Here is a 22,157-nt window from a genome sequence, read left to right on the forward strand (position 1 = left end):
CTCATGTAAAAGGATGCTTTTCTTCTTATTTTGGATTTGATGCCACATCCCTCTCCAAAAAACATCCCGACAGAGTATTTTAAACCTTAAAACCTTGCTCAGCACAGACTTCACATTTGAGGGAAGAGGTGAGCAGTCCATAAAATTTTGTTGATTAGTAAAGAGACAAAAATACAGCATACAATAACAACTCAGGGCTAGGGGACAAGAGAAGCTCCTTTATCCATTTAAGCCTAAGCTGAAATTTGCAATTGCATGTACAAATAAGTTGTAAGTTTTTCTGGGAAGGCTAAATTCAGTGGTTTGACAAACACAAGTGGAATTAAAACAGTACTGAAAAATTGAAAAAAAAAAACCAAAATAACCAACTGGATCACAATTAAAAAGGTCAAAAATTTATTTTTTCATTAGGGCATAAGAGGCAATGTAAACAAAATACCAACAAACAAACAAAAAAAATCACAAGTCAATTCTTACAGTCTGCAAGCATTTGAAGATAGAGTACCCTTTTCCCACCTCCCCCCAGAACACTGCAAGCCTGCTCAAATGTTAACAAGCAACAATTCTGGGCCTTGAAGGTCCAGTGAGTTTTGCTATGTCCCAAGCCGGGACTAAATTTCTCATGTAAGAAGGACACTGCATCTGTTTTATCAAACACTTAAAAAAAAAAAGTCCAACAAAATATAAATATTACAAAGATCAGATTTAGCACCACCTTTGGTCCAAGCAATCAATGAACTGGGAGATGACAGGTACAGTCTCTTTAGCAAGTCCTTTCTGCCTGAGTCTTTGAAAACATTAGAGGTTCACATTGCAAGAATTTGTAATAACTCTGAGAAAACAGCCCTCAAACTCTGGCAGTCCCTCACAACCTCCCCAGGTCTTGCACACATGGAGAGCAGAGCATCATCGCTGTGCAGCAGTGCACAGTGCCAGAGAACATCACTCAAAGAGCTTGGCAGAGCTGAGCTCAGCCCTGTGGGACACAGCAAACACCGTGCCAAGGGTCTGGTCCTGCTTTGGCCAGGCAGAGCTCTGCCTTCGGGCAGGGCTGAAGAACAGGAAGGGCAGTGACAGTGTGCTTCCTGAATTTCCCTTTCCACTATCATTTGCCACCCTCCAAAACCTGGCAGACTGCAGCGCCTGCATGCTGTCAGGGTGTGTGATGGGAGATGCCTGGAAGGACCTGAAGTTGCCTAAATGAAAGTTATTTCAGCATATCTGGAACATGCAAAACAGGAGCTATTTTATCAAGCGTATGTTACTCCAGGCCCTTTTTAGGCTCATCTTTTCCAATATACACATGCCCTTCACAGATGCATGGCTGTGAAGTTTTGCAGAGAAGTGTCAGCACCCAGTTGCTGTGCCACAGCACTAGTGTGGGCCAGGATACAGTCACAAAGATCTGTGACAATCCTAGGATAAAAATGAAGTTCATAAAGCACCTGGCAATATTTTACATTTATTGCAACTCCCTCCTCTACAAGTGTCCAGAACTCAGTTTGTCTTGTCTTTTCCTCCACGAGTTTTTGAGTAGTCTTAATTAACCACTATTAAATGCTGTTCAATTCCAAGATAACACCAGATCTAATAAACGCCTAAAGAGAAATGCTGAGATCTACTTTTAGGCACAGCAATCTGAAGTTTTTGCTCTGCATCTTCACATGCACAATTGCCCAAGACCATTTGTGCTTCTCATTCCCTGTTGAGAGACCTATGCAGAGTTTTCACCTTTACAGGTGCAGACATTATTAAAATCCCCCAAACAAATGTTTGGTTTTACTTCACTGCTTTAGAATGTGCTGCTCTAGGGAAAACCCCCAAACTTCAGTTGCTTTACACTGTTTTGCACTTCTCCGAGCAAGCACTTGGGCACGGCATGTGGCCGTTTGGCAGTCACAGAGAAGAGGGCAGCCCCTCATGTGCTGCCCCTGTCCCATCCAGGGCAGCAAAACCCTGACCCAGTCACCCACGCCTGTGACATGAGCAGACACAGGCTGATCTGGTGATATTCAACCCTGCATTTACTGCACTTGGCCTATGACATAACCATGAGGACAGCTCTGAAACCAGTTCTGGACTGGGCACTAAAGTCTGCAAGTCTGGATTGGGGGAAGATAATGCTTTGCGCAACTGTTTCCCACCACCACTGTTGCATCCAGAGCAAACGAAAACATTGTGCTATGATAATTTCATTAATTCTCACTGGGACAGAGACGCACTTCTATTGTCCCAGTCACAGAACCAGGTCCCACAGTACTGTAAGTATCAGCTAAATCATCACAGGTCCCCAGCTGTTCTGTGCTAAAACTTGAGGGACATTTCTACAGTGTCACTTGGTAAAAAGGAGAGCTGTGTTTTCCCCACTGATAATGCATCTTGTGTGTTGGCCCATAGAGGAATTACTCATCTTTGTTAACTAGTACTCTATACTGCATCAAATCTACCTTGTTTACCTGCAGACTCAAGGGCCATTCACAAAAAGGTCTTCTGTTTTATGCCAGTTCAGATTGAGGCATCTGACCCCTCATTAACAATAACTCTTGCCATCAATAGCAAAAGATACTGTTAAGTGCAAAAAATGCCATTTTTCTGGGTTTCAGTTTTACTGGGGTGACTGAGAAAGGCAAAATTTTCTTTCATGCACATTATTTCCTTTCCTAGGAAAGCATCTCAGAGACCCAAGCACATCTGGACCCTTGCAGGAGCTGTTCACTGTACAAACAGTTTTATCTAACTGGTCATCATCTCAAGTTCATTAAACAAAAAATTGGGCAATGCATGAAGCTGCAGTTATTATTTCTGTCTCTAGCTCACATTTGCTATAGGTACATTAAGGAGTGATGCCATGAATGTCAAAATACCTGTCAGCTCTGAAAGAATTAATACTTGGCCAAAAGCTCCAGCATCTGCACAATGAACAATATTCACTCCACTATCTTCAGTGGAGCTGTATCAGAGGCCACAAGAAAATATGGTCCAAAGCTGTTACCATGAAAAAGGGTTTCCCCAGACTCATTTTCTTCCTCTCTTGGCTTACCTTGCAACCCAAACCAAACTGAATGGACTCCTGCCCATAAACTCTCTTAAACAGAAAAAAAAAAAAAAAAAAAAAAAAAAAAGCTCTCCTATTCCTTCTGCAACAGAAACCACACCAACTTCTAGACCTTTTCCCAAGCTTAACAGACAGAATGGTTCCCATGTTAAAAAGAAAACAAACAAACAAAAAAAGACAAAAAAAGTGTCACCAACTTGACCACACACACTAAGACCAGCCACACATTTCTCTATCTCTGGTCACCGACATACTCTCCCAAGCTCCCATCAGGTACATTCCCACCACCTAACCACCAGAAAACGGAGCGCTACACCAACACAGAAATGACAACTGCATCTAATATTCAAGGTCACATTAAGAACATCAGCCACCCAGGAAACCCACTGCAAAATCTCACTTAGACCGGGCCTAGATTGATTTTATTTTTTTTTTCCAAATACAAATTTGGGACAGGAAAACCCAGTTTCCAGTCCAGACACGTGCAGTTGCTCTGCTACTGGAGGGGAGCACAACTGCTCAAAAAGATTTCAGCCTTCATTCGACAACAGGTTTAGGCTCCCAATAATTGACTACCTATCATTTCCAGAGACAATTTTGGCTAATTAACAGCTCTGGAAACAGCTAGAGATGTACACGTCCAGCTGAGCTGCTTTCAACGCCCACCTTGAGTTATCTGCATCCAAACTTCAGCCTAAGCAGCAATCAATCAAACTGCTGGCAAGACTTCTCCTGACATGGAATTTGATATTGAGTCTTAACTGAGGAGGCTCATCTGCTTGCTTCTCCCCAAACATTGCAAGCAGAGTAACGAGTGCTGCTGTCTGCAATTAAATCTGCAATAAAGGAATGGCACTGATGTAATGTGAAGTTAGCCAGACAGCAGAAATGCACCTACTCTGTACATTATTGACCCCACAATTCTCAGTTTGGACCCTCAGTACAAAAAAGTCATTGTAACGCTACACACACTTTGCTTTTGCAGTACTCTAGGTTTGAACTCATCATGAGTAATGAGCAAGACTTTTCAGCAAGCCTATTCAGCATGCTGCAGAAAAATTCCTCCTAGAGACTGGAAACAATTATAACTCCCCCCTCTGCAACCCAAGACAGGAAATAGTTAAGTCAGCTATTCACCAAAATATTTCATTTTTTAAACCGTTTATTTTTAATTCCTTTTTTATTTGTTCCAGTTTACTAATTGTTACAGGCTAAGTTCCAGTGACTGCACTATTCTCTTCTGTCCTGCTTCTAGGGGATGGAAACAAACGGCATCTGGATGCTCAGGGAGACCCAGAGTCAGAACAGAATTTGATGCCCCCCCAGTCCAAACCCCAAGGGTGATGATGGGATTTTGTTTATTACTGCTTCCCTGGTGACCCAGAAGCAGTTAAAGAACAAGCTCTCAAACCATAAAAGAACTGTCTGCACAGAGAAAGCTGCCATGTTGCTTAAATTTCAGACATCAGAGTCACTAACACAGCTTTGAAGGGGAATATCTGGAGAAGCCTGAAATATTTGTTTTAATACTAAATGTTATATTTTAAAAATTCTCCCTACAGTGCCAAGTGATTCTCCCTCCCCTCTGTTTTTCTCCTCCACCAAGCAGGGACCAAGAAAGACAGGTACCATTGTAATCAAATAACCCTGAGCATCAGGGAAAAATCACTAAGCCCGACACTTTCCCTGAAGTGCCGCTAGCACAGGGTTGTTTCACAGAGGGCTGACGCAGGCAGACCTGGAACAGCCACTCTTGCCTGCTCCCTCAGCCGAACCTCAGTGTATGCAGACTCCCAGACACACAAATTGCCTCAGCTACAACAAACACAGAACCCATGTTTTTCTTCCTTTGGTGGATCATTGGCTTCAGGATACAGATTGTCATAGTGTATCATGGAATGAAAAAACTCAACTTTTCTCAATAATAAAAAAACCTAACACAGAGCAGTGATGTATTAAAACCATCTATACAGAGAAAGCACCTGCAGTGTCAGACCCAATAATTTATGGCCTTATTAGAAACATCTTTTCCCTCATATCTTATCTATCTCTCCCCTGCCAATATAGTGCCTCATTTCTTTCCAAATTATCAACATAATTCCCATTATTTTGATTCAGTAACAAACAGGAATCTCAACTCAGGACAGTAGTGGCTTATGCTGACAAGAACAGGTCTGTAAAACGCCAGTGTGAAGCTTTAAACCAAATTTATTTATTAAAAAAAAAACAAACACAAAACAAAAAAAATTGCACTCTCCAACTAGAATCAATGCTACCTTGATGCAAGAACAAATGAAGAACATTGTTGATGGGACCAGCCCAGCCCTGATATTATAAAATGGGAGAAACTAATTTGTTCTGCCTACACCAGTCAGGTCCGCACGCGGTGCGGCACAGCTTTTGCTCCAGGAATCGCTGCAGAGCCCTAGCCCTGATATGAGGGCATCCAAGAAAAAAGATCCCCTCGTTCCACCCTTGGCAATGCATGCACACCCCACAAAACTGATACACCAAACTAGAGTTATGGGTGACTTTTTACAGACGTCTGTGCTTTGCTCCAAGGTGGGTCTAAGGAGGGAGGAAAAGCAGCAACAGCAATCTACATCCCAACCCAAAGTCAACTGACTGTGGGGGCTTCTGATCCAGCCCTACATACAGTACTTTATTTGAAAATTACAGACACACACAACAGACATGACTACTGAGCAGCACAGAGGGAGAGAAAGAGAAATACAAACACTGGGCAGAGCTAGCAGAGGCCATCAAACAGTTCAAGTGTGCAGACACATTCCCCACGCATCGCCACATTGGTGGTCCCTGCTTCCACCAAGCAACTAGAAGCAAATGAAAATAAAATAACTTACACAAACATTTGCTCTTAGACCATCATATTGGTCCTGTTGGCAGCTATCAAACACTGCATTTATACACAGCACTTTGCTACGAGACTAAGTAGCATCTGAAGTTGCCAGAGAAGGAGCTGCTGGTGATGGGAAGCCACCAGCAAATAGCAGCAAAGCTCCAGTTGTTTTTAAAAAGCTGTGAGACCTGCAGAGAAGTGGATCATGGCATGGCAGCACTGAGGCTCAGCAGTCCTGTGCACCCTTTGGAGGTGTAGGAACCGAGTGCACGGTGCTTGCTTTTGCTGAGAATGGTCCACACTGAGCGCCCACAAAGCACTTTGCTCCACTGCAGGTCTTCTGTCAGTGTAACTCTACTGATGCTCATGGACTTCTTGCCAGTTTAGACAAGAGCATGTGAAAGAATTAAGTTGGCTCCTCAAAACCAGATTCATTTGTAAAGTATTAGAGGTTTTCCAAAATCATGTAATTGATACTATTGCAGTACAGCTGCAGAATTCAGTTGTTCTGTTTGAATGCAAAGGTCTCTGGTAATATTAAGGCTTTCTGACAAACTTAAGAACAGCAGGACAAAAACTTAAGCAGAAAGCTGAGGTACACCCCCTCTCCAGGGACATGAACTAGAGCCACAGGAGATGTACTTCCCAGAGCTCAGAGAATCAAATGCTCTGGCTTTCACATTTCTCTTGCATCTTACGAAAACAGTCCAGTTTTTCAAAGGTAGTAGATTTTGCTGCTACCTGGAAGGTCACATTATTTTGGACAGATGGAAGTTCTCCTTCCATTCAAATAGAATCTGAGACAAAACTTCTTTGAAGAGCAAAGTTTCTGCCCAACTTCATTTTGGACCTGAGAGATCAACCTTTGCAAGCCAAGAAATATGAAATCAATACCCAAATCAGCTGTGAAATTCTGCAAGTGAGAACTAACCCAGATAAAATGGGGACTTTTTTTCTTAGGTTAACGATAAGGAAAGAAAAGAAATAAGGACCTGTGAAAATGTTCCCATAGCTCTCGCAATAAATACAAGTAACAATACAGTATCAAAACTTGGGACTGCACCAGCAGAATTATCTTCCTTTCTGAAGTTATCATTGATTCTGAAGCGTAACAGAGGACGTAACCAGCAGAGACATACCAGAAGACAGTATCATGCATAGATGACATACAGAGTGTTTCAAGCATAGCTCAGAAGTCCTATACATAATCCTGGCAACATGCTGCATAATCCTTATACTTTCAGTAACAGGTGATGCTTTTTTATGAAAAGCAGCCATTCCCACCCCAAACTACCCCAGCTATCAGTCCCTACCTACCCAAGGGTCCTATTTTCATCCAGCTGCCCCCTCCCCTGCATTCCCCCTTCCCCTAAGAGTGCATGAATAAAGAATTGCAAACATTTCACACTGCACGTTCCACTCCAAGTCCTGGATGAGGGGCCTGTTTATTCTATGAATATTGCACTTATCCACTCATTGGATTTGTTTTTTCTCAAGAATGCAGAGTATTTGGGAAAAAATAGAAAAAAATAGTAGGATACAACACAGGAAAATATGAGTTATTAACAAGCTAGCTATGAAGATCTAAAATTAAATAGTACTAGTTCTATTCTGTTAATACTAGTAATATGAAAATAATGAATGCTTTATCAAATTCCCTTGTTTTTCATATAAGATAAAAGCAGTAACTTTCTTTTTAACTGAGGAAAGCAATGAATATATATTACAATAAAATACGATTCATTAAGATCTGAAAGTGATGAAAACAATTATATAATGCCTTCGTCAAACTTTATAGCATCATAACGGAAGGAGTTTTTGGGGTATGTATCCACAAGGGCCAAATCAATTTTTTGGCTATACCCGTGCAGACATGAAATTCCTTTTTCAAGAGTCTAACTGTGAGCTAATTTCAATCCTTCATTATTGTCTGTTTGCTATTTTTGTACACCTCGATTTAAAAACTTCCTGTTTAGACACATCAGTTAAGTATCCCGACACACACCCATCGCATCTTTTATCTTGAAAAGTTTGGCTTGAAAAGGACTGGTAGGTATGACTACACCCACCCACTGCAAGGCGTGAGAGCTAAAACAATTAACAGGAATTGCCTCCCACGGGGAAGGGCTGCTAACAAAAACGTATTACTCTTGCTCTTATGAGAAAGTGTTTTGAAAGGGGAGACAAGGGAAACCAGCAATTAAAATTTTCAGGCATTATATAAACCTCAATAACGAACTCAGAAGTGCTCATTATTATTAAAGTTGCAGTATACAGTAAGACACAATTTTCACATTCTTAAATTTTGTTCTCTGGCATTGGAGTTAGGATTTTCTGCTGGTCCAAATTCAAGACTTTTTGGAAAGCACGGACAGCGGGTGAGAGCAATGCGATGACAGCAGCCGCCTCTCCCCCCGGAGGAGGGCCCCCTTCAGCTGCAAATGGCTTTGCCCAAGCCTTGCAGAGCTCTTCCTCTTAATCTCGTTCAAGAATAAACCAGAAAAAGAGAAATTTAAACAGTACTATTGATTTCTGCATTGAGTGTTCACTGAGGTGTACGTTACATTTAAGTATTGCTCTTGATCCAGTGTCAGTTCTGACAAATTTAGTAAATAAAGCTTAAGGCAACATTAACATTTTAGAAAAGAGCTAAAACACTTCTAGCACTACACTGTCCTCTGAGGCACCCTGCCAGGTTTTCCTGCCCTGCAGTCAGCTTTTCTGATTTAGCTTAAGGCCTTTCGCTCTGTTTCACGGCTAACAGTGGAAAGGGCTTGCTACTTCAGGTATCAGTGGAGCTGACCAAAACTAGCTGCTCGCCAATGGAAAAAGTACTTCTTTTCCCAGTATCTCTCAGTTGAAAGAATCAAAAAAGAGATCAGTGAGAGATGCTGTGACAATGGTAAGATGGGAGGGGGTAAAACTGCATTGGGGGGGTATTTGCTTTAAAACTGCCCTTTTAAACACAAGCAGTTAAAACAGCCACCAAATAAAGGGAAGCCCAAATCAAAGCTTTCCCACCAGGCAGGAAGCCCAGCGTCCCAGGCGGTGGCCCACATTAATTTCTAGCATCAAGTAGGTCATTTGCACGCCATCCTTTCTGCTGGTGCAGGTAGGGGCAGAGGGAAGAGCGAGGCCATGAGCCTGGCTTTGCAGCCAAGCTATGGGCTCTAGCCTCTCCTCAGAGGGCCATGAAGCCTTCAAGATGGGATAAAGGAGCAGTTGAGCCATGAGACACTGGGCTGCTGCTTGAGAAAACCCTGGAAGTGCTGCAGGCACCTTCACTCTGTGTCATCTCCTGCACCGCTTAGAGCTTGGCAAACCATCTCCCTGCAAAAACCAGAGCTGGAGAAGTGAGCCAGCAAGGTGGAAAGGGAGCTGTGGGACAGACTGACGTCTGTTACAGAGCTGGTCCGTGTTTCACAGGCAGATTCTGAAGCCCTCACACGAGCTGGAGCCTTGCAGCGAGCCCTCATCCACCGGGGACCAGCCTCGTGCAAGGCACACGGCAGCCAGGTGCCACAATTGTCTGCCAAAAATAGCTTTGCCACCCCAAACCCTGCAAGGACTCCTGCAGTTCAGAGATGCTCTGGGCTCGGCTTTGCTGGATGGAAGTGAGAATATTTATAGTAGTCTGGGCTCTCCCATCTATGTGCTGCTTTCCTCTCCTTGGGTAGGGGCTCACGTCATGCCACACCATACTCTGAGAATTCAGTGGCTCAATGCAGAAGATCTGGGAGCTGTGCTTTTACATCCCCCCAAAGAGATGACCTAGTGGGAATGTCTTTAAACAAAACTTTAGAATATTTTAAATAATAAGTTAATTCTTAATAAATATGTGCTTCAAGAAAATGATAATTATATACTGCACCTTTAAATAATGCACTTAGTTCTCTGCATTGGCTTCCATTTTGGTTTCTTTTATTGTTAAAGTGCATTAATTCAAAATAATGAACCACTTCCGCATCATTATTGTTAAAATAAATCATAACAACATTAATACGAGTCACTAAGTCACTACTATTAGTACTGCAATCTAGCAGATAACTCTATGTATTGCTCTATTTAATACTGTCCAGCAGAAGAATATAATACTTCTATTATAATCTCACAACAGCTCCAGCAGTCTTTTATGGCTGCTACCATATTAGTACAACTAAAAATGGGGAGAAGTATGAGAGACAGGGCCACAATGCCTCAGAAACACATCCAGTAAGATGTAGCTAACTGGATATATACATATATATTATATGGTAACACGTTAAGGTACAAAGAGGACCCCATACACTGTGATATGAGCTGTTGTGCAGATACACCTCCTCCTGCCACCACAATTTAAAGGGATCCCAATCAAACACCCTTCCTCCCCACTTGGATGCAGAGAGCTGCTTGAACCACAGCACTGTTCATAGCCAGTTGTGGCACCTGGATGTTGTTTCAGCTACCAAAAGGACATCAGTCAGGTTAGCTGTAGGCAACTCTCTTAATGTTACCATGGAAATTAATAAAAACCCCAAACAACATAAAAAAAATAAAGACAAGAACAACGTATAAATTGTGTAAATTTTTTTTGGCAGAGAAACATCCCCAGTAACACACGATATTGTTGTGCTATTTTACTCAGCCCCTTGATCCCAGCTATTTTAAAGTCTTTATAACCTTCACCTTCCAAGCCAAATCGGTATGAAATTGGTGGAAAAAAGGGCATGTATCATTTTGTGTAAAACAGTAGTGAAATGGTCTGCTCCCTCCCCCTTAAAACAGATTTACAATGCTGCCTATTATTTAAAGGAACTAGGTATTGATCTTGAGTGATTAACAAGGCCATTTAAAAAAAAAAAAAGCATGACTTCCTTAAGTACAGTAGGGATTTAGCCAATGATGTTTACAGTACAAGAGTTGGCTACCTCACGAATAACTCCACATTCCTAGCCTTTTCCAATGGATGTCTCTTCCATTTCCCACCACACTAGCCCCACCATGTGCCACGTTTCAAAGCACGAGTTAAGAAAGGCAAACAGAAATGGAACTAGAAGAGGCAGCTTCCTGGTTAAACGCATTGTAGACCTAATTGCTTTGATATTAAATCTCTGAGCCTGAGAAGCCCAGGTGCACTTTCCAGTACAAATGTACTTTCTGGATTCAAGTGGGAACAGAAACACATATTTGGCTCCTACTTCAGTTTTAAGTCTCTTCTGGTAAAACAAGACAAAAAAAAAAGTAAACCCAGAACACACAAAGACAAAAACAAAACACACAAAAACAATTCCCCAAAAATATACAAATTAAGGATGTGCAGACTGAGTTTGATGGCTTCCCCCTCCCCCCCCATTGTAAACACTGATGTTGCAGAAGGTTATGGCTATTTCTAATACCTTGGTGAGCCCCGCCAGCAGTCAGCACGCTTGGATTCGGACCAGATCACAAAAACAGAAGTAACACATTTGACAGCTTTGTCTTTAGTGTCTTAGGGGACTTTTGTACATTTTGATATTGACAAGTTTTGAGAAACCCAACTCTGGGAAGAGAATCAACCAGGATCACCTGGCAGGAGTCAGGCACAGAACTAAATAGGGAGCCTACAAAGTAATCAACGCGCTTAAGCATGGGGTTTGTAGGTTTGTTTTTACAAGCACCAGTAGGCATCGCTGCCCTTGAACACCTGAAATCCCAACTGAAAGAACAAGACAGAATGAAAGGAAACAAAAAGGCCCCAACCAACACCACCTGATTGCCTTTTCTGGTGAGTTAGCAGTAACAACAAAACACAGCTGAAGTCAGAGACCAAATCTCTCCACAATGAAAAGGCTCCAACTCTGGACCAACCAACTGTTGACGATAGTTAAAAAAAAAGTGAACATCTCCAAAGAATTAGAGTCCCTCTGTGTTTCAGAAACTTCCATTCGCTTCTCACTGTAAGTTGTGGAAACACATCCAAAACTCTTGGGTATTCCACGTACGGACAAGATTGAGGAGAAAGGGAGCCAAGATTGTAAAACAGTTTGGCACAAAACTCCCCAAGTAGATGCATGTGTATTTCTCTCTCACAAAAGGCACACATTTGGTTTCCTATCAATAACGGGAAAGATGGGATGTCATACCCTGTTACACATACAAGATTATTAACAACTTCACAAAAAGGCATTTGACTATGCTGCATCTTCCTCATGGTTGCTTACAACACGTTAACCCCACAAACCTCTCCAGAACATGGCAGATTTGTCCTCAGCATAGACTCCTTTGTCCCTTTGTACAAACTGGAGCACAGGGAAACGTCTTTTTGTGTAGCAATTGTTTTTTCCACATGTACACAGCAGGAACAGTATAAATTAGGGAGGTTAAAGATATTGCAGTATTAGTTCTTTTTCTCCAAGTAATTTGAGGGCACCCAGCCTTTGAATGGCTTCACACCATTCATGATCTGGCAGTACCACCAGCCATTTGGGTTCCTTTCGAGGACCTCCATGCAGACACCTTCCTGAAACCCTGCAGTCTCCTCATCCCCTTCATAGTCTGCAATGGAAACATAGATGTCCTTGAGGTTGTTGTGGATGAACTGGGATTTCTCAATGGGCTTTGGCCTAACTGTGGACACAGGAATCCCATTCCTCTGGGCAGGGAGGTTGGAGCTGGTCTCTGAGCCCTCTGTACCTGACCGCTCAGGCTGCTTTCCCTTTGCGTCACCGGGCTGTGACCATGCGTTGCTGAAGGAAGAATTCCGACGGACGGTCCTAAGATGATCTGTAGTTGTTAAAGACTCATTTCTGCGCAAGGAGCATGACAGATTGTTATCCTTTGGTGGTGGAGACACAAACACTGACTGCGGCCGGACGGCAAGTTGCCTCACACCATTCCTCATTTTGACTGGCCCTGATGGTTTTGAAAAACCACCAGGAGGTTTGTTTGGGATGGGTGGTGTTGCGCGTTTGCTCTGATTGATAGTGTTCAAAGCCTGAACCCTCTTCTCTATCTTCTCTAAACTGTTTGACTTGTTTTCATTTTTCCTGTTCCTGGCAAATGAAGCATCAGTCTCTCCTGATGTTTCTCGCTGGTTATCAGGGAGAGCCAAATAATGGGAAGGAGCCCAGCCTTCCATGTCTCCATATTTCAGGTACCACCATCCACTGGCTTGCTTTTCCAGCACTTCCACTTCTACTCCTGCTGGGAAGCAAATTTCAGAATCCTGTACTTTTTGGTATGAGTCAATGGTCACATAGAAACATCTGGAGTCATTTTCTTGCTCAGTTTTGGCTGGTTGGCTAGAGCAGAAAATGCCACGGGAAGGAGCTGTAATCAGATCAGCTGAGCTCCTCCTAACAGGATCATCTTGGTTCTCAGCAGCTGTGTGTGGGGGGCTCTCGGACTCTTCACTTCTTGAACCTTTAAGTCCACCTCTGAGTTGCCCAGTTGGTCTCAGCTGACGCCTTAAAGTGCTGATATCCATCTTTTCTTGGCTCTGAGAGTCTGCCTTGTTCAGGAAGGGTTTGGGCCTAACAATTGGCTTTGCTCTAATGGAAGGACTCTGCCCAGGCTCTTTCTTCATGCCTGTTCTTGGAATGCTACGTAAGCCAACATCTGAAGCTGACCTTGGTTTCGTCTCCTCGCTCCTGGAATAGTGACATTTTCCAAGTTCGGGCTGGACGTTTTTGTCCATCTTGAGCTTCACAAGTGATGATTTAGGAGAGCTGGAACATGGAGAATTCCTTTGGATCAAGGAGAGAGAGGAGCTTTTCTGAGAATCGGAGTCTCCACTGGATTCCTTATTGGACAAAGCATCTTCCACATAACGCCTGAATCCCTCATTCTCATAGATGGTCTCTTCTTCGTGAGCAACATCTTCTGAAGACTCTCCTACTTTGAACTTTGCTTTCTGAAGTGATGACACAGGAGAGGGCTTGAGGGGCTGAAACAGTCGTTTTTCAGGAGTGCCCTCTTCTCGATGACTTTCACTCACTTCACATTCTGACTCAAAGCCAAAGGCAGGCACATCATACTCAGGTTCTTCATATTTCAGCTTGTGGGGAGAGTCCTGGTTATCTCCTGAAGAGACTGTTCCAGGAGTTGTTCCTTCTTCAGAGTCTTTTGGTTTACTGGGAGGTGCTGGGGGAGGAACTTTTGGGCGCGTTAAAGTACTGGTTCTTCTGTTTAAATTTGGCTTCTTCCTCTTGTCAATGTAAGATGCTGGAGCCCATCCTTCCTTCTCTCCAATCTGCACATACCACCAGCCACCAGAATTCTTTTCTATAACCTAAGAGATGACAAGAAATATGTTACTTAGACAAAAATCTCAACCAATTGCTTTCCACTCCTCCCTTTCAATCCAATCCCCTGCAATAGCCAAATATTACAGTTTTTCCAGCTGCACTGTTAAGGCTCACCTCTGCTTTTTGTCCTCCACGAAAGCTTATGCCATCAGAGATACATGACTGGAACTCTGCAATGGTGTAGTATTCCACTTCCACGGAGGGTGGCTCTGGTGGTTTGGGCAACTGAAAACCCTAAGGCAAATAGGAAGTTTTGTTCAATTAAACCAAAGAAACAGTGGGCTGAACAGCAGTATGAAAAAATATTTGCCTTTATTCACTAAAACTCTTCCTTCTTCCTGTGCTACTTCCTAACGATAACTTCCCAGTTCTCCAGAGTGGAAGCTGATGTATTGAGATGGGCCACAAGAGAGAAGCCTTTCAAAATACGCACTGTTCATGCCACCTTCACCAGCTATTAAAACTGTGATAATCTTTACCTGAACAGTAAAACATTTTACTGATGGGCCATAAAGCATGAGCTGCCATTCCCGTCACAGTAACAACAGCCCATTTACTCTGAGATTTTGTCCAGAAAGTTTCAGTTCTGGATGGCTTGCCACAACTGCAGAAAATTGCATTGCAACAGGCCTGTAATAACTTCTGCCTATCATCAAATATACTACCTTAAAATGTAACCCTAATAAATTATTGCTCTTAATCTGCTGCTGGATTTTTAAACAATCTGAAATAGTCAGTGATATGAGCTAATGGGCATCTGTTGTAGCAAGATACAAGGATAATATCATAGATGCCTATGAAGAGCTTTGCTCAACTGAAGTTATAGGAGAAAGGAAGTACTTTACTACAGGATCAAAAGATTCCAGTTCCTCCCTGTAACAGAGACCCAGAAATTCTACTCAATCCCAACATAACCTGCATTTAAATTTCATAGAGGCTCCATGAGAAGCAGGACACTGCTCTTTACAGCCATTCTGGCAGCATACCAGACTCCTCTAAAAGCGAAGTGCCTTCGCATTAAGCTGCCACAGTTTAGAGTTCGTTACAATTATTTTTAAGGTGATAAATGGGATAAGAGTCCCTTCAAGAATTTCAACATTGAAAGCTTTTCAGATTAGCCATTGCTCATCTACAGAACAACTAGATGATGGTGAAGCTTCACAGCTTCTGCACTTCACTGCTTATGGTTCTAACACAAGAACTGCAGTATGTCAGGATCTCTTGAACACAGGTCAGACCTGTCACAGACAGATACAGGACAGCCAAAGACACAGAATGATCCTAAGCCATTCATGGGAGAAAGGCAAATTGGATACTGTGCTTTATTCACACGCTCCTCCATTTCTAAGATATCCTTATAACTAACAATCCATGTTTCATCACGCACAGCGTGTGGCATTTCACAGAGAATGCATCACTGCACCTTAGGAACCGTGTCTAACAATGTTATAATTGGATGTTTCTGCACTATAAATGCTGAAATACAGCAGAAGTGCAGCATAATAAAATGCCTTCAGATAATAGGATGGTTTGGATTAAATGAAGATAATTGGAAACAGCAGACATCTTCAGGGTTTCACATATATTATCACTGTTATTTTTAGCATGGGATTAAGTGTAATAGTCTTGCCAAAATAAAGTCTAATTGAAACTAATGCAAAGAGAAATAGGAAGAAAATGCTAATATGCTATTCATCTAGTTTGTTAAGAGGCATCTGAGCTGACACAGAAAAATTACAAGTCACATGCTGCTCATAAAGAGTACAGCAAAGATTAAACACTATGTATTGCCTAGTTATAAACAAGTTATTAGGATGACTTCTGTGCAAATAGACTACTGAGTAGTTCCTACCTGAAGATGACAGTCCTAGTCTCAAAATACCAGAATTCTAGCTTTGAGGATAAACAATCATAGTAGGTCTCATTCCTGTAGCACACATCTTTCCACAGGATCCCAAGTCACTTTAAACATACACAAAAGCGAAGCTTAGCCACCTCAAATACGGTAGCGATGGAAGATGGGGAGATGTTCCCAGTTGTTAAAGCCAAGAGAAGGTCAAAAGAACCAGTCTGGGCTAAAGACACCCAGAGGAACTTTAAACCTTCTGAGTCAGACAAATGGCCTTTAATGCTCAGGCACAGAACATAGTAGCTTTAGGATGTTCCCTCTTCAGTTCAATACCTGCTTAGCTGGGGCAACATTTTGAAAAACAGAAATCCCCAACTAACATCAGGATGTCCAGAGGTCTGCTCAATACTTACACAATAAAATGAACAGGCATGCAAATAAAGGATCTCTCAGATACACTCCACACCTTGTACAGCTGTAGAAAGTATCAGAAAGCACACACACACCTACCCCACTGCTAACATATACCATAAACCAATACAAACCAGACTGGATTCTCTTCGTGGGGGCGGCCTTGTTCTTAGATTTGGAGAACCTGAGCAGGAAAGGGAAAAGGGAGAGTTTATTTAACTTTGTAAGTACCGCTAAACACATTTTTCAGCAGCTCTCTGCTGTTACACAGTTTGAGAATATTAGAAATCAGTATTTGCAATATTTAAGGCATCTCTATGAAACAAGATAGGAAACTATGAGGGTATATTAGAAATACCAAGGTAGCTTAGCTATTCATCTCAGCTAAGCCAGCAAATTTAAGAGGAAATCACTGCCAGAAAGTAGTGGATTGTATTTTCTGCTGGAACTGACCAGCTCCATTGGAGATTGGCCAGCAAAGAATTGGCCTAATACCTAGTTTTCCCCCCAGCAGTAAAAATAATCCACTAAATTAATAACACTCACACTGTCCTCTATCATAGTATCTTGCCAGTCCTTGCATAGTCTAGCGTTAGCATCTGCATTTTGCAAATGAAGTAGTAAAAACATTATAGCAACTTGCCCCCAGGAAAATGGCAGAACAAACGCAAGAGAAGACACAGGTGGTCTGCTTGACTTTAACACACCATCACATCATCTGCATTACTGGGGGTGGGGGGCACATTTTAGAGTGTCTAAAAGGAAAAAAATCTTCTCTGGGAAAAAGAGAAAAAGTAAAAACATACTGGCTAAGATAAAGAAGAACCAGCCAGCCCTTGTATAAAGTGAAATTAAATTTTATCACTACTTATGAAGGACAATGTCCTGGACTCCCTGCAGATCTACAGTCAATGCAAAGATCTGCTTGTGTGGACTCAGCTATAAGGCCAGGACACATGGGACCTTAGCTGACAGGCAATGCCAGCCCTGAAAGGCAGAAAACAAGAATTCATTGCAAGCCAGTGGAAACCCAGACTACTTTACTGCCTTACTTATTTGAGCTCTTTGTGGTGCTATCCTTGCTATGGCTGGGGATCCCTGGGCCAGTTTGGAAGCCTGCTTGTCTGGGGTCATCATGGCATTGCCATTAGAGTCATTGCACAGGATGGGCAAACTGATTTCCTTCTTAGTGATATGGGTTTCTGCATTCTCGTTTTCCGCTTGAGTTTCCTTGTCAGTGGATGATTTCTTGTTCAGCAGGTTACTGATCTCCATGATGTTTCCTATGATTTCCACTGGCCCAGTTAAGTTCTTTTTCCTAGATGGGAGATCATCTTTAGCCTTCTTCAGATACGAAGCTGGGGCCCAGCCCTCTTTGCCTAGATACCTGCAGATGCAAAAGGAAACATCATCACATCAAACACAGCCTTCTCACGCATTTCAGGTATAATAGCTAAGGCAAAAGTGATGGATGATAGCAAAAACCAAAATTTGTGGTTCTTGGATAAGCTTTTGTGGTTTCCGTTTATTACCTATTGATTACACATCTCAAAGTCAGCTGTGCTAGCAGTGAACTGTGGAGTGCTGCTAAAAGCCACTTCTCATCCTAAGGAAGGAGTCTCTCTGGATAAGAAATAGTTACTCACAAGGCAAAGGGCACCACCAGTTTGTTTTATGCCACGCTTAGACAGTACTAGGCAAACTCAGTATTTTCCCATACAGCAAAACAGCAAATGAGAAAAATATTTTTATAGTTTTAATACTTCCTAGTGGCAACTCAAAACGAAAAAGGGCTAAAATAAGGGTGTACAGAGCCCAGTACAGAGCCCCTACATCTGCAGTTTATAAGGCCCTTATGCAAGCCTCCCCCCTTGCAATTAGAACGAACACTGCCCCTCCTCCCCTAACTCCCAGTCCTGTATGATCAGCTTCTCTTATGGAGAATATGGGACTCAAACTACTGCAGCTTCCTCTAGCACTGCAAAGTCGAGAAACAATTTGACTAAGGAAAAATGGCTTTGATGGAGACTCATTTTCCTAAACAAGCTAGGGGCTATTTGAAGAAATAAACTGGGAAATCTGAACAGACATCTGAATCCTGTACATGTTCCCGGAGCACCAGCCTGAGCTGCTCATGCTACACTTCAAACTGAAGTCATTCTTTCACAACTGGGCTTTTGGGAAGATGGTTTTTCTAACTCCTGCCATTCTTAACACCTCAGCAGGGATTTCAGATTACAATCAGACTCCAGGGAGGACCACGTGGATGAACTCTGCTTTCCCTAATGAAACCCTAACTTGCTGCAGAGTGAGTCACTGAAACCTTTCTCCCTTTAATCTCTCAAGATACCCAAAGCAGGCGCTTGAACTGTAAGTGGGAAAGCAGGCACCATTAAAATCCTGGTGCTCAGGAAATCTGCAGGAAATACAAAGGTTAAAACAGTAGGACTCTAAGGCTCTTTAATGAAAATGGAGACTCATTAGACAGCAGAGGAAGGAGCTGGGGCGGGGGGAATATCAGCAAATGATTCCCTGGCAGATGAGCAACTCTGTCATGCCAACACTTGGATTCTGAGGTTTGTGCTGAGATTTCTGCACCAGGGCACACCCTGGGCTCATTCACCACATCCAGACACTCAAGAGTAGCACTGGGACTTTATGGGGAGAACAGGAAAATGCACTGTAGATTTGCTTCCCTAGACTTCTTCATTACTATTCCTGTACAAAAGTAAATACAATTGCTGTACTTCTAGCAATGACCACAAGGACCTTTCTGTCAAAAATCTTGCCTTTTCCTCCCCTTCCATCTAGATCAGCCACGATACTAGAGATGCTACTTCTTCCTACATACCTGCCTTCTGTCACACGTGAAGGCAAAGATATGGGATCTCCCCTGCTCAGAGAGTTTAGTGACAATTTTTTCCAAAGATTCTGGGCTCAAAGGAAAGCATCCCAACAGCTCTGAACTTTGCTTGCCGCATGAAGACTAACAAGAAGTAGCAAAATGGTAATGAAGTGATTTGACTTTGAGCAGATACACAGCGTCTAGCCATTGATACTATATCAAGATGCAATTTGGATCTATTCAATCCTGTCCCCCTTGAGGCTTTTCTGATAAGCCTCAAACCAAGCCAAAAAAAGAAAAGAAAAAAGGCCTTAATGTATGACACATCCCCTAGTGTGGCAAGGCATCTCTCAGTGCCATTTTCGAGCCATGAAGACTTTTGGCTTCATCCCCTTTTGCAGTTGATGGCCTTTTTGCACAGCTACTGACCAATGCTTTCTGCTGCCTGTGCATCAGGGAAGTTTTTTTAAAAGGACATTTCTAACTTTACATCATCTGGAGATGTAAAGGTTTTTGTCTGTGAGAAAGCCACATTGGTCAATGCACTGAGCACTCCAGTTCCAAAAGTTACTTTCAACAGAGCTTGATTGTGCAAAATCAGCAAGAAAAAACAGTTTACATCCGTCTTAGTTTGTGGGAGACTTAACATGTTTAAGATCAGAAAGGCAGCCACAGGCAGGTTCTGTACTGGCTTGTTAGTTCTCCTGCCAACTGTACGTATTTGGATCAGCCCATATAACCCCGCCGCTTCAGACACCTCTGATCTCACACAGTTTCTCCCAATGAATAGTAGCAGCAATAGCTGGACAGTCAATAACTCTGGGCAACATATCTTCAGCAGAGAGGTTGTGCTGGTTATTTCTTCTGTGAGTTAGTAAATTCAACCTGAAGTTACTACTGAGCAGCAACTGCCAGCAACTGCCAGTTTATTTGTGCAACTTCACAAATAAAAGCAGTATATGCAAGTCAAATAGGCTTACATTTTTCACCTTAGTCCTTGAACCTGGCAATCTCAAAGCCCTTTGCAAACATCACCTTAGAAGACTACTTGATGTCCCCATTTTATAGGTGAAAACTAAGGCAACAGAGAAGTCCTGAAGTGGTAATGATCTTCATTTCACATCTAACAGTTGAATCACAAATGTTCTTCATTTATATTCACAACCCCATCCTAGAGTCCTCATTTCAGTGCCACTACCACCACCCAATTGCACTTCATTCACATGGGCTGAGGCTCAGAATGAACCACAAAATGAAGATGCAGGCAAATAGCAAAAGCTTTACTTAACATATTGCTACTTACTTGTCCTGCAATCCACTTGGGCACCAGGAGATAACCTCCAGGTGACAGTAACTGATACAAAACAAGATTAAATAATGGATGCTAATGCCAGCTATGATCATAAGGGGAAGCACATAGATCCACTGAACTTAGTAGAACAGTAATAAGGATCCCAGGTCAGAGCCTTCCTTTCACTTCTCCAGAGTCCCAATGATTTTTTTTTAAAAAGTCATAATGTACACAGGGTGAAATAAAGGAAGACACCAATATTACCTCTAGCTTCTACAGCATTCAGTTGGGAGGATCACAGAATTAGGTGCAGTGATTTGGTTCCTCGGTGATTCCACCCCCCCTCCCCGTTTATATTACATGAAGGAAAAAGTGGATTCAAACCATAGGAATGTTAAAAAAAAAAGTCAGAAGTGCCTCTGTGAGTCTGACTGAGAGTCACATCTGCTTTCCAGCTCCAGAGCACTGGAATTACTCCAGAGGGAAGCAAACTAGGAGGAAAAAAAAAAGAAAAAAGAAAAAAAAAAAGAAAAAGAAGGACAGGAAATGAGGATCAGCACATGGCCAGGAATTTGGGGAAATTACATATTTAAGGTGGAACAAGCTAATGTCTTTAAGGTGGATTCCATTTGCAAGCTGCTGGATTTGTTTTTATTTCTACACACTGATGTGTGTGGTGTCTGTTACCTAGCCCAGCAGACAACAAAGCAGCAGGATTCAACTGCAGTCTCTTTCTGCTCCCTCTCCCCTCACACTCGCTGCAGGAGAAGGAGGTGCTCCTTTTAAGGCAGCCAACACTCAGAAAACGTATTGCTGCAGAAGAGGAATCCTTTTCTGAGTGGTACCTAACAGTATTCAGAGCAGTGTTAAGTCTAATAAACAGCACAAGACAGTTGGAGAACAGCTACCCAGGCTGCAAAGGACCAGCCTGCAGGGATGGATCACTGCATCAACATTTCCAAAAGTGTTGCCTATGGGAAAAACCCTGTTTCTAAGTGCAGCTTAATCCTCCAGCAAGACTGCAGCATAGTGTTCCAGAGCAGCAGAGAGGATGATGGCTGACCCCCACTACACTTGTCACACACATATGGGGAGCACCTAACCCACCTTTTAACAAGAAGAGGGGTTGCTCAGCTCAAAATGCCTCTTACAAAAAAGCCAAGGGCATTCTGCCTTCTCCAACTACCATGGGGTGCCTGGGGCACCTGCTATCCTTCCAGTAGATCACCATGAAGGAGCCATTTAAGCCACTGCAGCAAGTGTCACCGTCACTGTCACCAGAATATACTTCTGCTATATAGGAAAATACGTGTTTTGGATTGGCTCAAAGGAGCGTGTGAACAAAAGGGGGAAAAAAAGAAATTCTACTTATTGTAGAACTGTTAGTATGGCAAAGGGCAACCAACAGTAGTAATAAGGCTGCATTTCAGAAGGAGAATACCAAAGTAAACTGAAGATGTCTTGCAATGTTTCTCCCCTCGGAAAACCTATGTGCTCTTGATTCCTCAATCTGCAACTTTGGATTCCACTTCTGTGAATGATTAAAGGAGAAAAAAAATGTGACCTGACCAAACCCAGGCAA

General features: G+C 42.5%; 1 protein-coding gene across 3 annotated transcripts in view; it reads right to left on the reverse strand.

The window, feature by feature from the left end:
• Positions 1-373: 373 nt before the first annotated feature.
• The window catches only part of SH3PXD2A (SH3 and PX domains 2A), a 269,677-nt gene continuing 247,893 nt past the window's right edge, over positions 374-22,157 (reverse strand). For all 3 annotated transcript variants that reach the window (XM_075026320.1, XM_075026319.1, XM_075026321.1), the window contains 4 exons: positions 17,492-17,826; positions 16,574-16,623; positions 14,294-14,413; positions 374-14,163 (listed from right to left, as the gene is read on the reverse strand). In XM_075026320.1, the coding sequence (XP_074882421.1) occupies positions 12,271-14,163; positions 14,294-14,413; positions 16,574-16,623; positions 17,492-17,826 (2,398 nt within the window). In that variant the 3' untranslated portion in view covers positions 374-12,270. The remainder of the gene's footprint in view (positions 14,164-14,293; positions 14,414-16,573; positions 16,624-17,491; positions 17,827-22,157) is intronic.

Source organism: Buteo buteo, chromosome 4 (genome assembly GCF_964188355.1).
Source record: "Buteo buteo chromosome 4, bButBut1.hap1.1, whole genome shotgun sequence".
NCBI classification, from domain to species: domain Eukaryota; kingdom Metazoa; phylum Chordata; class Aves; order Accipitriformes; family Accipitridae; genus Buteo; species Buteo buteo.